Source organism: Tursiops truncatus, chromosome 20 (assembly GCF_011762595.2).
Source record: "Tursiops truncatus isolate mTurTru1 chromosome 20, mTurTru1.mat.Y, whole genome shotgun sequence".
Classification (NCBI taxonomy): Eukaryota; Metazoa; Chordata; class Mammalia; order Artiodactyla; family Delphinidae; genus Tursiops; species Tursiops truncatus.
In genome coordinates, this window is record NC_047053.1 from 28,530,185 (window position 1) to 28,546,113 (window position 15,929).

Consider the following 15,929-nt stretch of genomic DNA (forward strand, 5'->3'; position numbering starts at 1 on the left):
TGATGCAACACTGAATTCTTCTTGTCCGTCAAATGTTGTGACTGACATGTACAATCCTCTCTTTCCTCTTCCGTACCTTCCATATTGGTAAAAGAACCCCAAAAAGTGGCAGGTTAGGGGACAGGTGAGGTAAAAATAACATAAGTAAATAAGAGAATCCAATAAGTTTCATTTTATAAATGAAAATACTCTGTACAAACAGGTTCTTGCAAAAGCTAAGCAGATCCCAGAGAAAGCCCTGTGTACTGGACAGCCTCACATTCACTGCTGACACTGTGACTCTATTCCTGGCTCTCTTACCACTAAATCTGGCCAGGCCAGGGCTAATTCCCTACATCTGCGTTTGCCAGTTCTTCACACAGAGGAATAACAGCAGGCTGCCTTCTCTTCCCTTCAGGAAGGATGTGTGAATTGGGTAACGTGAAGGAAAGTGTTTTGAAAAAAGAAGTACAAAGTGCTATACAAATGCAGGAGCCACAATTTTGGGAGAAATTGCTTATGACCTTCATTATCAAAAATCTTATTTTTCACATGTTTTTTCAAAACACACAAAAACACTGATAAATTGACATTATATACTTTTGTAAGCTATTTTTCTTAATAAAAATAATTTTAAAGGTATAAGGCAACAGAAAAGCTGAAGATGTACTTTATCCTGAACTGTAAATTTTTACCTCTAGGGGCTTCCCTGGTGGTGCAGTGGTTGAGAATATGCCTGCCAATGCAAGGGACACAAGTTCAAGCCCTGGTCCGGGAAGATCCCACATGCCGTGGAGCAGCTAAGCCCGTGCACCACAACTACTGAGCCTGCGCTCAAGAGCCCGCAAGCCACAACTACTGAAGCCCTCACGCCTAGAGCCCGTGCTCCACAACAAGAGAAGCCACCGCAATGAGAAGCCTGCGCACCACAATGAAGAGTAGCCCCTGCTCACCTCAACTAGAGAAAGCGCACTCACAGTAACGAAGACCCAATGCAGCCAAAAATAAAAAACAAACAAATAAATAAATTTATTAAAAAAAATGTTTTACCTCTAGAGCCAAGTTTTCTTGAGCAGTTGAGGAGTAAAAATATTCATGGTCTGTAGTTAAAACTTCATCTGTTATGTCTTCAGAAGACTCTGGTGAACAAGTTGGTTGCACGGACTGATCCTATTAATAAGGTAGGAAATCACTTTTAAGTTGGTGTTTATTGTAAACAAATCCCTTTACAGCTGGATGCAGTGTTAATGATGGGGTATCAAAAATTACTCTGTGGTTGGGGTGACACTCTCTGAGACCTTCCTGCCTACTTGCACCTCTGGCCCTCCTTCCCCACTGTGAGCTGTGAACCCCCTGGAGCAAATGTGACAAATGACAGTCCTGAATCTCAACATCCTTACCTGCACAGTGGAAGTGGGGGGAGGCTGGGTGACCTTTTTGCTCTAAAATTCACAGGAAGAAAAAAGTCCCTAGACAACTCAAGCTGGGGACTGAATTTAAACACCCTGATCCTCAAGAGCCTAGATACAGTCCATGTGTTGGCATTGTCCTCCAGGCTGAGGCTGCTCAGAACTGGGACTCCCTCAGGTATTCCCGTTTAAAGGCAAGTGAAGAAGCATGATTTTGGGGCTTCCCTGGTGGTGCAGTGGTTAAGAATCCGCCTGCCAATGCAGGGGACACAGGTTTGAGCCCTGGTCCAGGAAGATCCCACATGCCGCGGAGCAACTAAGCCCATGTGCCACAACTACTGAGCCTGCACTCTAGAGCCCGTGAGCCACAACTACTGAGCCTGCATGCCTGGAGCCTGTGCTCCACAACAAGAGAAGCCACTGCAATGAGAAGCCTGCGCACCGCAACGAAGAGTAGCCCCCGCTCTCCGCAACTAGAAAAAGCCCGCGTGCAGCAACAAAGACCCAACACAGCCAAAAATAAATAAATTAATTAAATAAATTTATAAATAAAAAAGAAGCATGATTTTAAAAATAGCAATGCAATCTCAACAATAAAAACAAAACAAAGTAAGTTATTTCTTCAGCATCTCCACTCTACCCCTTCCTTTTTTGCTCTTTCTCTACATTCAGGCCCTGATCACCACATGGCCAGACAACTGGCTCCTTTCCTCACCTTCAGTCATCCCTTTGCAGAGGTTTTGTGGTTTATTTCCTTGGACATTGCTTTTGCCATACTTCCTCCTCTGTGCACTTAGCAGCTGCTTTCCTCAACCTCTCCTGTCAAACTGAAATTTCTCAGGCAAGCTTGGCCTCCCATACCTTCCCCACTTCCCTGACAGAGATGCTTCTCCAGCCAAGCCAGTATGCTGAATGTGGCACATCCTTCCAGCCCTCACATGGGAGAAAGAATAAATTGTCCTGTGAGCGGTTTGTGTGCTATGATTACTACAATAGTATGTTCTTCAAAAGACCTCTAATGTTATCACACCTGGCTTTTTACATTGTTTCATTCTCAGCTGCTGTTTATATTCTTTAAATGATCCTGGGCCCACGTCAATGGTGATTACAAAAATTCTGGTTCCTTGCTCTGGCTGGACTATGGCCCAACTGCATGCCTGAAGAATGCACTAAATCCCGGAAGCAAGGCTGTAACCCCAATGCAAATGCTAGGATATGACTGTATCCCAGAGATCTTGCTGAGGCAGAGGTTTCAGGCATGAACACCTTCCTTCCACTGAGTTGAAAGCTGAATTTGGGTCTTAGGTGACATTCCAGGTGAAGGTACTCCCATCGCAACCCTGGCCTTGCTTTTCCTACTTCAATCTGACCTGAGTCACGAGCTTTGGTAACTGACCGTGCTTTAAGAGTTAGTCTTGGGACTTCCCTAGTGGCGCAGTGGTTAAGAATCTGCCTGCCAATGCAGGGGACATGGGTTCGATCCCTGGTCCAGGAAGATCCCACATGCCGTGGAGCAACTAAGCCCATGCGCCACAACTACTGAGCCAGTGCTCTAGAGCCCGCGAGCCACAACTACTGAAGCCCTCGTGCCTAGGGCCCGTGCTCCGCAACAAGAGAAGTCACCGCACTGAGAAGCCCGCACACCAAAACGAAGAGTAGCCCCCACTCTCGCCACAACTAGAGAAAGCCTGCGCGCAGCAACGAAGACCCAGCACAGCCAAAAATTAATTAATTAATTAAGAAAAAAAAGAGTTGGTCTTGTCTGGCCAACTTGACAGAAAGCTCAAGGATCAGAGCTGAATATAACACTTGTCTGTGTTTTCCCCAAGCTCCGATATACACAATGCTTTGAGTTGAACTAACTCAAAAAGTATCAGGCAGGGCTTCCCTGGTGGCGCAGTGGTTGAGAGTCCGCCTGCTGATGCAGGGGACACGGGTTCGTGCCCCGGTCCGGGAAGATCCCACATGCCACGGAGCGGCTGGGCCCGTGAGCCATGGCCGCTGAGCCTGCGCGTCCAGAGCCTGTGCTCCGCAACGGGAGAGGCCACAACAGTGAGAGGCTCGTGTACCGCAAAAAAAAAAAAAAAAAAGTATCAGGCAGGGAGGAAAGACTTCTTCTTTCATGTCAGAGACATGAGGGCACATGCTCCAACAAAAAAGAACTAAGATAGATATTATTTCAATGTCATAATACATGACAACTCAGTTCTAGTAGGTCTTTGGGTTCGAGCTGGCTCTCCAGGCAGTATGACTCACGCTGTAAGACTTCTCAACAACCACAGGTACATCCGAACTTTCTTGAAGGACTTCCCCATGCTCTGGCTGCTCATTTTTTCTGGGGGGCAGGTGCCTGGTACCTAATAATTATAACACAATCATTGTCATTTGGTGATATTCAAATGGCATGGAAGGGGTAAAGGGTGGCATGAGAGAAGAGATGTAGGCATATTCTGCCAAGGGTGGCCATGTTTCATAAGTCAAATCGAAGTGGAGACGGTTAGGCTAGTCTGGCCCCAGCACGTGGCCCTGGATCAGCCACCCTTTTGCCTACCCATTCAAGAGCGATGCTTGACAAGGAACAGATTTTAAATACCAAAAAAATCCAAACCAATAGATTTTCTACCTAAGATAAATAATAATTTTAGATGTACCTTCCTTTAATTTGCAAACAACTGTGAAAGGATATCCCATGCCCTGATTGCAAGCAAATTACCAGGTAGAAATACACACTCTTCAGTTTTCACCTACAAATCTTTAAAAGTGATGACAGTAAATGTCGTTTGTCTCTAAGTTCCTCAGGCATAGACTCTCTGAGAGCCACTGGAATTTTTCTGGCTTAAAATGCAACGCAAAGAAGGGGGCAGTAGGGAGTGGCCTTCCACCAATGCCCTCAGGTAAAAGGTTCGATTCTTTGTGAGGTTAGACCCAGATCCAGGGTCAGTGCATGGAGATTATTTTACTTCCTTTGGACAAAGGAATCTGCTCCGGTAATAGAAAAACTCATGAATCTCTGGACTTCTTTACCTGTCTGAAGGACAGTGGGATTAGAAGGGTATGCTGCTTTCCCCTGGAATTCAGGATTCCCAGACAGGTAGGAAAGAAGACTAAAGGAAATATTCTAGGAGGTTTACTTATTTTTGAGAGCTGACAACTTGATAGAGCTCACCTACCCTGACTCGTCCAACTGAACTTACCGGTGGAACTTCGAGGCCCTGGCTGTCTGCCATGCTGGTCACTGTTGCGGTCACTGCTGTCTGTTTTGTCACACTTGCCATTTCCTCCTGGCTCATCATTTTTCTTGGGATGCTCTACAGCTTGCTGCCAATCCACGTGCTCAGGGACCTTAATGGGGGGCTGCAGCAGGGGATCAGGTCTGTTTTCAGCCTCATTTTCTAAAGTCACACTACTCTGAGGATGCCAAGGAGGTACTGCCAGCTGCCCAGTAGCTGCTTTCTCTGCCATTTCTTTCACCTCCGCTGGATGTAAGAGAAAGCAGCGTTTAAAAGATCACTGTGAATGCTGGAAACAAAAGCTTTAGATTCTTAAAGAGTTATGTCATATTTTATAGCTCATATTGTCACAATGATTGCGTTTTTGGAATTGCATCATCCTTAGCTTGGCCTGAAGCAGAGGAGAGGAGAGAATTGATGACAGAGTAAGGGAAAGGCAGAATTTCAGTTAGTTACAGTGCTTTTTGCTGAATTAGAGTAAAAAGTAACAGGAAACTTGTAGACGGACCTTCTTGCTGTGAAGATTTTATAAGAAAATGACATCTGAAGCCCCTAGTCTGTAGAGACTAATGGAAGGAATTCCATTGAGTCTGTCTAGCCTTTCTAGACCACGCTGAGCTCATATTTGGGGAGTACGCATGTATGTGTTCATGTGTGTTTTCACTCCCATTTTCTCTACTTTTGCAATGTCACTTAGCATTAGTATCAAAAAACGTAGATGCTGCATCCTGTTAAGCTTACAAGATAAGACTGATACAAAAGGATAACGCCCACAAAATATGTGAAAGTGACACTGCAAGCTCTCTACCTTAATAATGTTATATATTAAACATCTATATTGTGTATTTTTACTGCATGTGTTATATAGCATACATACATATATATATATGTATACACATGTAAAATAGAAGAATTTCCTATATAGTACAGAAATGAATAAAGCACTTCTCTCTGCAGTGTGTAATCAGAAAGGTCTTGCTTTTAAAATGGAACGATCTAAAAAGAAAAGAATATGGGAGAACAATGCAATACAGGCTGTGTACTTACAGATGACAACAAGGTTAGAAAGATACTTTAAATTTCATTTTGTTCAACAGAATCCATGACTTTATACTCACTTTTCCATTTTAAGTGTATCTCTCCAGCATCTTCATTATTTCTTGACTTTGTGTTACAGATTTTAGAAGACACAGATTCCATACTGATCCTGAATTGCATAGATTTGGAGGAAGGGAGTGAGTGGACACAAACACATCAGTTTGCTCAAGTTCCTGGCACAACCCCAAGCCCATCAACCCACCCGGAGGACTGTCCCCTATTACTCTGAGCCGTTCCTGAGATTGCACTGACTCCGACCCACCACCAGGGAGCACTAGACTTCCCAACGTTCAGCCCACAAGGCTCTACCTGGAAGAGCCTCGGCCAGGGGTGGATGACGTGAGTGGTCCCTGTGGGTGGCCTGGCACAGTGAGGAGTGCACCACTGAGCTGTGTCGTTCTGGTTTGGGCACTGGACTCTCTAGGCCTTCCCTGGCTAAGAAATAAAAGGAGTGGGTTAGAAGATCTCGAGGTAGAAGACCCACAACTGAAACACAGCTGCACCAGACAGAATCCTGGTTACTTGGGCTGTAGCAGAGCCCTGCCACAATGCCACAGAACATAGGTGAAGGTTCAGTAGCTGTTCCTGCCCTTTGATCAGAATCCTCTGGTAATATGCACACCTGCATATCAGTGATAGCACAATAGCTAACATTTGTAAAGATGGTCTTGAGGCACCAGGGGCTCTGAAGAACATTCAGAGATCTTCAGCCTAGTTTCACTGAGTTCGAGACCATGTCCTGCCACTGGCTAGCTGTCTGACTTTGGCAAACTTCAATCTCTCTGGGCCAAGGTTTCCTCATCTGCAAAACAAGGGAGTTTCTTTTTCCTCTAAATATTCCATTATAATATATATGTTATCACCTATTAAACTAACTCTTTGAAAATGTGTGATCTATGGCATATATGTGAATTCCCTTTTATCCAGAATACCCCACTGTCCCACTGGATCAGAGTGCAGAGACTGTTGAATTGGGAAGGTCACATCCAATCAGTTTCTTTGAAGAGCAATTTGGCAATAGCTATCAAGAATCTTTAAAATGTTCAAACCCTCTGAGCTAGTAACTCTGCTTCTGAGAATCTATCAAGGACATAACCCAAAATGCAAAAAAAAAAAAATTTACTGACAAGTCACTGTAGCCCTATTCGTAACAGGAAAACAAAAAACAAAGAATAAAACAACCTAAAATTCAACAATGGGGGAAATTCAACAATTTCAAAGTAAGTTTACAGGATGTTTTTAATAACAAGGGATAACCATGTTCTAAGATAAAGCAAAAACTGAGGATACAAAATTGCCTACATGTATATAATTACAATTTTTTTAAGCATACAGAAAGAGTAGGTGGATTGGTAGCAAAGTGTTAAACTTTTCTTTAGTCAGTTTTTTGTTCTCCTGGGGGAAGAGGGTGGAGCTGGGCAGGTGAAGCCACAACCACAGCTTTTGCTTTGTCATCCAGTGGCTGTACTATCACCCTGTATGCCTCTGTCAATGATGTGACTGCTAGACTCTCTGAGGCCAGTTAGGTGGTTCTTCAGTTAACTTCCTTTGTAAAGGTAAAATACACTGATCTAAAATGTCTGGGCATTTTCCTTAATTCTCCCTTAATGTATATATTTAACCAAAATGAATGGAACAGCAAATTTGTCATTAGTTTTAGTCACCACTGGGAGTAGGTACAAAATTTTCTTTCCAGGAGGACTGACTTCAAGCTGTGGATTAATGTTGCCATTTAACCACAGAAAAGGAAAACTAAATTGATATAATACTCTATCTTGAAAAACATTTATTGCTCCATTAATAATTCCTCCTATGCAGGGACTTCCCTGGTGGTCCAGTGGGTAAGACTCCGTGCTTCCAATGCAGGGGGCCTGGGTTCGATCCCTGATCAGGAACTAGATCCTGCATGCATGCCACAGCTAAGAGTCCACATGCCACAACCAAGAGTTCTCATGCCGCAACTAAGTGTCTGCATTATGCAACTAAGAGTCCGCATGCCGCAACTAAGACCCGATGCAGCCAAAATAAATAAATAAATAAATAATTTAAAAAATAATAATAATTCCTCTTATGCAAAATAAAATTTGTTTTACCTAAGTTCTTAAAAACCCAGCATACGCATACACTCTCCTTCTGGTGATTTGTGCTGAAACCAATTCATTTTGTTGATCTGGCTAAAAATCAGAGGCTGCAAGGTAACAATGATACTGTTCAACCCCCTCCTTCTGTCCCCCAGAGTCAGTGATGCTTATTTTGAACAACACTGGTTTTCACATAGTTTGGTTTCTGTAGCACTGGTGCATGGAGTACTTGGCAATTCTTTTTATAAGAAAAACAATCTGGGGACTTCCCTGGTGGTCCAGTGGTTAAGAATCTATGCTTCCAATGCAGGGGGTGCAAGTTCAGTACCTGGCTGGGGAACTAAGATCCCACATGCTGCGCGGTGCAACCAAAAAAAAAAAAAAAACCACAATCTGGGCAGTTTCAGAAAGGCAGGATGCTTTACTTTTGACAACTGATGAGTTCTGTGTGGCTAACCTGCCAGCCACTTGATGTCCCCTGCAAGTCTCCATTATACCACTATTCTCACTTACGCAACGGAGAGAACTTGCCAAGATCTGTTTCTGTGTTACTATGCCTCATCTCTCACAATCTCTTTGTCACTAGACATATGAAGATCATTAAGTGGCCTCAGGGTCACATGGGAGTCTACAGACATGGTGACACAAAGAACAATACAATGTTAACCCACCTGCTGGTATTTTGGTTCCTGTTTCTTTCCAAACTGTCCTTGGCTCCATGAGTGGGCTGAAACTGTTCACCTCTGCTCTGTTTTCCAGGACCACAAAGAGATGGCACCTTAAAAATCAGTAGACATGTTTCAGTGCTTTGATGAAGGAATTCCTCTTCCCTTCACTCTCACATTCCCTCTCTCTCTCTCTCTCTCTCTCTCTCTCTATATATATATATTATTTTTTTCTTTTTGGCTGCGTTGGGTCTTCGTTGCTGTGCGCGGGCTTTCTCTAGTTGCCGTGAGTGGGGGCTACTCTTCGTTGCGGTGCACGGGCTTCTCATTGTGGTGGCTTCTCTTGTTGTGGAGCATGGGCTCTAGGCACGCGGGCTTCAGTAGTTGTGGCGCGCACAGGCTTAGTTGCTCCGCGGCATGGGGGATCTTCCCGGACCAGGGCTCGAACATGTGTCCCCTGCATTGGCAGGCGGATTCTTAACCACTGCGCCACCAGGGAAGTCCCTTCACATTCTATTTTTAAAGCCATTCTCGCTAAGTGTGTAGAACTAACCAGACCTCTCAAGACAATTTCATTTTGCATGTTTCACATCTAGTAACGCATCTCTTAGCTGGAGGCCTGTACATAGAAATGTTGGCCCCCAGGACTCCAGGCTGAACAGGGCACAAGTGGAGAAGGAGCAGACAAAATAGACATCAAAACTCCCCAAACCTGGACTTCCCTGGTGGCTCAGTGGTTAAGAATCTGCCTGCCAATGCAGGGGACACAGGTTCGAGCCCTGGTCCGGGAGGATCCCACATGCCGCGGAGCAGCTAAGCCCGTGCGTCACAACTGCCGAGCCTGCACTCTGGAGCCCAAGTGCCACAACCACTGAGCCCGAGCACCACAACTACTGAAGCCCGCACGCCTAGAGCCCGTGCTCCGCAACAAGACACCACAATCAGAAGCCCGCTCGCCGCAACTAGAGAAAGCCCGCGCGCAGCAACTAAGACCCAACGCAGCCAAAAATAAAAATAAATAAATACATACATAAATAAATAAATTTATTTTTAAAAAAAATCCCCAAACTTTCCCCTGTATTAATTAAGGCAGCAGGTTTTGTGGCAGGAGCCCCAGGCCCTGGGTTCTAATCTGACCTTTGCTCAGACTAACCTAAGAGAGCCTTATGTTTCAGTTTCCTCATCCATAAAACAGGGACAATAATATCTACCTAAATCCACCAGGGGGATGCTATGAAAATAAAACACAACAACAAAAAAAGGCCACAATACTTCGGAAATAGTAGAAGCAAAATAAATGAAAGTCTATGCCCTTTATCCAAAAGAAAGACTTTGGGATCTGCTTACTCCAATTTTAACAAACTTGGTTAATTATATTTCCTAACCTATTAAGGCAACAAGTGTGAGATTTGGGGATGGCAGCAAGGTGCCTAAAGGTGAGAAGATACATAAAAATGATCATAATCTCTCTGGAATATGACCTCCAGAGGCTCTTCTGTGGCGGCAGCATTGTATCATGGAACATCACAATAACAGATGTTCAGAAAAATGTCATGGTCACCAAGGAAAGACCAGTATATATTTAGAATATATCCAAAACAGGTATTTAGAATAATGGGAAGTTTGTAATGTTTTCATTCAGTATGATTAAAAATTTGAGAATGGAGAATTTAAAAGAATGAACTCCAATTGTCTGAAAAAATCATTGAGGTGAAAATGCCTTACTCCTGATTATGCTAGAAAACCAGGGTACACTTTTTAAAGAACAATTGAAATACGGTGTAATTGTTTTCCCCATAGTCTCATGTACTAGTAGGTGGCTTCCAACAATGACTGTCATCAATTCCTTCCCTCCCTGCCATTTGGGAGCTGGAATCTACTTCCCTCCCCTTGAATCTGTGCTGGCTTCATGACTTTGACCAACAGAAAAGCAGCAGAAGTGACACTGTCCTAGTTTTTAAGCGGCCTGGCCGCTTCAGCTTTCACTTGGGAAGCCAGCTGCCATGCTGCAGAGAAGCTTGGGCGAATGAAAAGCCAAGCGTGGAGAGAGGCCCTCTGGGGGAGCCTAAGGCACCAGACGGGTAAGTGAAGCCTTCTTGGACCTTCTTGCCCAGCCCAGCCTCCAGCTGAATGCCGTCGAGGGGGTGATCCCAGCCGGTGCCACATGGAATGGAGGAATCACTCAGTTAAGCCCTGTCTTATTCCTGACCCACAGAATTATGAGAAATAATAAAACATTGTTATTTTAAGTCACTAAGTTTGGGCTTTTGTTGTTGTTGTCAGACAGCAATAGGTAACCAAAACACAGTATACAATAAAAGTTATTTCTAATGGTTTTCTTGCAAACTCTAACTTCCAACAGAAACAGAAAAATTAAGAATCTAAGTAAATTCTTTGTGCCTCCTCTTTACATAAAAACAAATGCCAAGGCTTTTCCCAATGTTCTAAGTGAGGACTGAAGTCTCACTGAAATTCAGCAAGGAACAGTGAAACAGCACGAGACTGGGAGTCAGAAACCTGCCCCTGACCAGCTGTGGGCCTCGGCAGTAGCGCAGCAAGGCATGGGGGTTAAGTGGGAGTCGTCTGCCCTGTGCAGGCCTAAGCGGGTGCACTGCAGGTGGAGGATTTTAAAACAATAATAAAACTCACCAAAAGCCTGCTTTTTATTACCATGAGCCAGAAACTCTAAATAATTTTAGTAATAAGATCTTCCTTCCAATGGTGCTGACCTCTCCTACTCCACCCCGCTCTCAGCCACACCAGCGGACCTTGGAAAGTTTAAGGCTCTGAGCTTGAGCTTCACACTCTGTAAAAGGATGGGCTCGATCCACCTCTAAAATTCTGATTCAAGAGGCAGCCAGCTCTGCATGTGTGAACTTGTTCAAATTCGTTCGTTTAGTCCTTCCCTCAATGACTGTTTATCAAGTACCTTCTACGTGCTAGGCCCCCTTCTTGGTGTGGGGACACAGCATGAGTAAGACCTGTCCTTAAGAAGCTCATGGAGGAACCACTCTTCAACCCATGGTTTCTCATATCCTCTGAGGCATCTTCTTTGACTATCGAGTCCCTCTGTCCCCCACTGGTGTCTGAAATACTCATAGTAGAACTTGTGGTTCATTCATCATAATATCCCAGGGTCTAATAAATAGCCTCTTGCTCTATAAATGTTTGTTGAATGAGTGAATGAATAAGCAATTTAAAATGGGGATTAATACCTGCCCAAGATACCATATTTGGTGAGCTGAACTATATAAAAGTGTCAATACTTGATTATTTTAACCTATAGAACAACAATTTCACATGGTTCAAACTTCTCTGAATTTACAGAGAAGGACATGGGTTGTGTGCTGGGTTTGGAACAGGAGGTGAAGAGTTATCTATCTTGGGCTTCCCTGGAGGCGCAGTGGTTGGGAGTCCGCCTGCCGATGCAGGGGATATGGGTTCGTGCCCCAGTCCGGGAAGATCCCACATGCCGCGGAGGGGCTGGGCCCGTGAGCCATGGCCGCTGAGCCTGCGCGTCCGGAGCCTGTGCTCCGCGGCGGGAGAGGCCACAATAGTGAGAGGCCCGCGAACCACAAAAAAAAAAAAAAAAAAAAAAAAGAGTTATCTATCTTGGAATTCCAACCTAGAGGCCTTACTTCCCAAAGCCAACAGGACCCCACTGTGAGCTGGCTGTGCTGACATCAGTCCTTGCTCGCAGGTCAGGGGCAAGGCTGAGCCCGGCTCCAGATCCTGCTTGTGCTGCCCTGCCCCTACTTCTCAGCCTTACCTGTTGGCCCTTCTCCGGCTGATCCCTAGTGCTTTCTTCAGGGACTTGGGGGAAAGGGGTGAAAGGTGTCCAGCCACAGCTGCTTCTTTTCTTGGACCTTTTGCCAAAATGTCCTCCTTGAAAGTCTCTCATTGTTCTTGGAGACTTTGCTAGGGTCGGGCAGTTGCCCTCAGTGTCCGGCTGCAGGTTCCCTGGCAGCTGCATGGCAGGAGGAATATAGCTTGAAGCTTGGGGGCCCAGGGCTGAAGGCCAGTCATAGCCGTTTGCAAACTCTCTTGAGGAAGCCCACAGAGACCTGCCCTCCTGCTCCTTCTGTGTCATCTCAAGCTTATCTGTTTTCTGTTGAATACTCCTCAGCAAATTGGCATTCTGGTGCATTAAGGTCTGTGAAATCTTTAGATTCAGCACACACTTACTGATGTACTGCTCGGTCAGGGACCTGTTGCTCACGTTGCCCTTGGCTCCTCTGGCTGGCTCAGGCAGGCTGGGTGAACTCAGTGAACCACTCTGCCAGCCCCAGTCCTCAAAGGAGAGCTCCGTGTCAGCTTCTGAAGAGCTGCTGTCTTCATGGGAAAAACAGCATGCCTCTCTCTCCATCTTTTCCAACTCTTCTTCCATGGACTTGAGTTCATCTACCTGGTTTTGTCTGGCCCCCTCAAGAGATGAACCAGTTCCTGGGGGCTCTTCCTCTTTGTCATCTCCCATGTCCAGGCAGCCTGAGTAGATTTCGTTGATTTCGAAGCTGCAGAGGCTCGCCTGATCTGGGCTGGAGCTCCTGGCCTCTTCCCCCACAGAGCAAGCAGAAGAAGCAGCGTCTTGGTTCTGTGTCTCCTGGGCCTCCAGACTTGGGTCTGGGACCAGAGGCTCTGGTGTTGCTTTCTTGGTGAGAGTGGAGTGACCCCTTGGTGAATGAAGCTGACCACCTGCTGAAAAGAGTAGCAACATGCAGCTGATTAAAGTAATTGCAGCAGCTCAGCAGCCTTGGCTTGTTGCTCCAGCAGCATGAGAACACAGAAAAAAGCTTTTTATCTTCCCACTCCCTTTCCAGTTAGGAAGACTACCAGATACACACACAGAGGGTGAGAGGGTATTTCTGACTATTTTGACGTGGGTTGAGATAGAAAATTTGGGGGACTTCCCGGGTGGTGAAGTGGTTAAGACTGGGTGCTCCCAATGCAGGGGGCCCGGGTTCGATCCCTGGTCAGGGAACTAGATCCCACATGCATGCTGCAACTAAGGAGTCCACCTGCCACAACTAAGGAGCCCACCTGCTGCATCTAAGACCCAGTGCAACCAAATAAATATATATATATGTATATGTAAGAGAAAAAAAAAAAGAAAATTTGGGAAGGATCAAACCCGGGAGGAAATGTTCTAAGCTTAAGTTATAGTATGTTCAAAACATGCATAACTTCAGGACAAGCAAATTACAGGCCCCTGAATCTTAGGACTAAATTCATACTTTACACTAAAGGTGTTTGAATATTCATGTCAGTTCAAGTTGTGCTCTTTGTGAGCATCTGATAAAAGAAGCTGAGACACTGCCCAAGAAGCCACTGCACTGAGAGAGATAATACCTCAAAAAATAACTCCAGGACTGACTACCCACCACCCCTGGTTGATGGTGTAAGCTCGCAGAGAATGGGTCGAAGGAGACAAAGTAATAAGAGCTTGGAGGGCCATTCTGGAGGCTTCCAGGCCTGTCCAAAGAGTCAGAGAATAGTCACTTGGCTAGAATCCAAAGGCCTATGTTCCAGGTGCGTAATAAACCTGGAATTGTGAGCAAGCCACAACCTCTCTGAACCTTAGTTTTCGCATCTGGAATATGAGGGCATCAAGCCAGATGATTGCAAGGTCCTTTCCAGCTCAGAGCTCTAAGGTTTCCAAGTGTACTAAAAAGCAGTAAGGCTTTAGAAGAAAGGTTGGAAAGAAACACCAAAATGTTAACAAATTATTTCTGACGAATTAAAATGTTAAGTAATCTTCTTTGTATTGTTTAGAATTTTCTATAATGAGCAGATAATAGTTTTAAATTTTAAAATCACCATTTTTATTTGTGAAACAATTAAATACAGTCCTAAATCATACTAGAAAGAAACAGATTGTTACTGCACAGTTCTGGATCCAATCAAGGTGTATATGGAGCCCAAAAAGTTTAACTTAATAATTTTAAGGATCTTGATTTTTCCCTAAGGCATCCATCCTTCCCAGTATAAGTTATGAGTATAGTTTGGAGGAGTTGATTAGTTACAGCTCTCAGAACACATTCATGTCAAAACCTGTGGGTTAAGGCCATACCTGCTTCCTTCAGCTCTTTTATTTGCAATGGATGTTCTGAAGTCACTCCTAAACAGACATTGACATCAGGATGGAGTTCATATCTCTGCACCCTGGGACTCTCAGTTGGCTGAGTTCTCTGGGCTCCAATAAAATCCTGTAACAAGGGAAGTACTGGCAAGGACATATCTGCAATCATCTGAATGTCACTGGTGTTTTAGAAACATATCTAGGTGTCAAACAAACCCCCCGTTACCCCAGTTGGGTAGACTGACTGTAGTCCTGATAAATGAATTAACTGTTAATTACCAATATTTAAAAAGTAATAACAGGGACTTCCCTGGTGGCACAGTGATTAAGAATCTGCCTGCCAATGCAGGGGACATGGGTTCAATCCCTGGTCCGGGAAGATCCCACATGCCGCGGAGCAACTAAGCTCGTGCACCGCAACTACTGAGCCGGCGCTCTAGAGCCTGCGAGTCACAACTACTGAGCCCGTGTGCCACAACTACTGAAGCCCGTGCCCCTAGAGCCCGTGCTCCCCAACAAGAGAAGACACCACAATGAAAAGCCTGCTCACCGCAACGAAGAGTAGCCCCCACTCGCCACAACTAGAGAAAGCCCACGTACAGCAACAAAGACCCAATGCAGCCAAAAATACAAAAAAAAATAATAAATTTTTAAGAAAAGTAGTAACAGTAGCTGTCATTCATTGAATCGCACTGTGTGCCTACAGGGTGTCCCTTTTATGTACTGACACTCCGCAGCCTCCCTCCACAATTCCCTGCTGCCCTCACCAAGTTAGGCAGTTAGAATTTTCTTGGGAACACAGAAAGGGTGTAATGAAATGAGGATTTCCAAAATATCCTACAACTTGGTCTCTAGCTTCTTCTTGGTCTCTAACTCCCTATCCCCTGAGATAGGTAAGCAGAAATAAACTCCCAACAACTTCACAGCTTACCTTTAAGTCATTTTTCAGAATATACTGGATATCTTGAAGGTTCATAGTTCGGTCTTTCTGCTTGACCTGGATGCCTGACTTAACAATGTCATAGTAAGGTTTCGGAAGCCTGACATCAGCTTCTAAATAATTTCCCGACACTATGGTTTCTTTAATAACTGAGCCATCTAAGTCATCCCAGGGTATGCTGTCTGTTAAGGAAACAGCCATAGGAAGGAGAGACATTAAGAAATCACATGAAATTGTCTAACCTTTGTCAAGTCACTCAACCTCTTTAAAATTAACTTCTTTCTGTAGAAAAACTACCGGAAGCCCAATAACAAAGGAGAAACCACTTGACCCAAATAACAGGGAAATCTCTGCCACAGAGACAGGAAAAAATAGTGTCAGACTCATGTAGGTATGGACTCTCTGCTGGCAGACCTAGGGACCACAAGCGAATGTTTCCTGGTGTCAAGTA

The 15,929-nt window shown here is 44.7% G+C and overlaps 1 protein-coding gene across 1 annotated transcript in view; it reads right to left on the reverse strand.

Annotated features, from left to right (window-relative positions):
* TEX14 (testis expressed 14, intercellular bridge forming factor) overlaps positions 1 to 15,929 on the reverse strand; it is a 59,838-nt gene that overhangs the window by 23,030 nt on the left and 20,879 nt on the right. The window contains exons 12-20 of the mRNA XM_073797970.1: positions 15,470 to 15,660; positions 14,530 to 14,665; positions 12,232 to 13,154; positions 8,469 to 8,575; positions 6,026 to 6,151; positions 5,737 to 5,825; positions 4,583 to 4,864; positions 3,645 to 3,745; positions 1,030 to 1,149 (exon numbers count right to left, since the gene is read on the reverse strand). Of these exons, the coding sequence (XP_073654071.1) occupies positions 1,030 to 1,149; positions 3,645 to 3,745; positions 4,583 to 4,864; positions 5,737 to 5,825; positions 6,026 to 6,151; positions 8,469 to 8,575; positions 12,232 to 13,154; positions 14,530 to 14,665; positions 15,470 to 15,660 (2,075 nt within the window). The remainder of the gene's footprint in view (positions 1 to 1,029; positions 1,150 to 3,644; positions 3,746 to 4,582; positions 4,865 to 5,736; positions 5,826 to 6,025; positions 6,152 to 8,468; positions 8,576 to 12,231; positions 13,155 to 14,529; positions 14,666 to 15,469; positions 15,661 to 15,929) is intronic.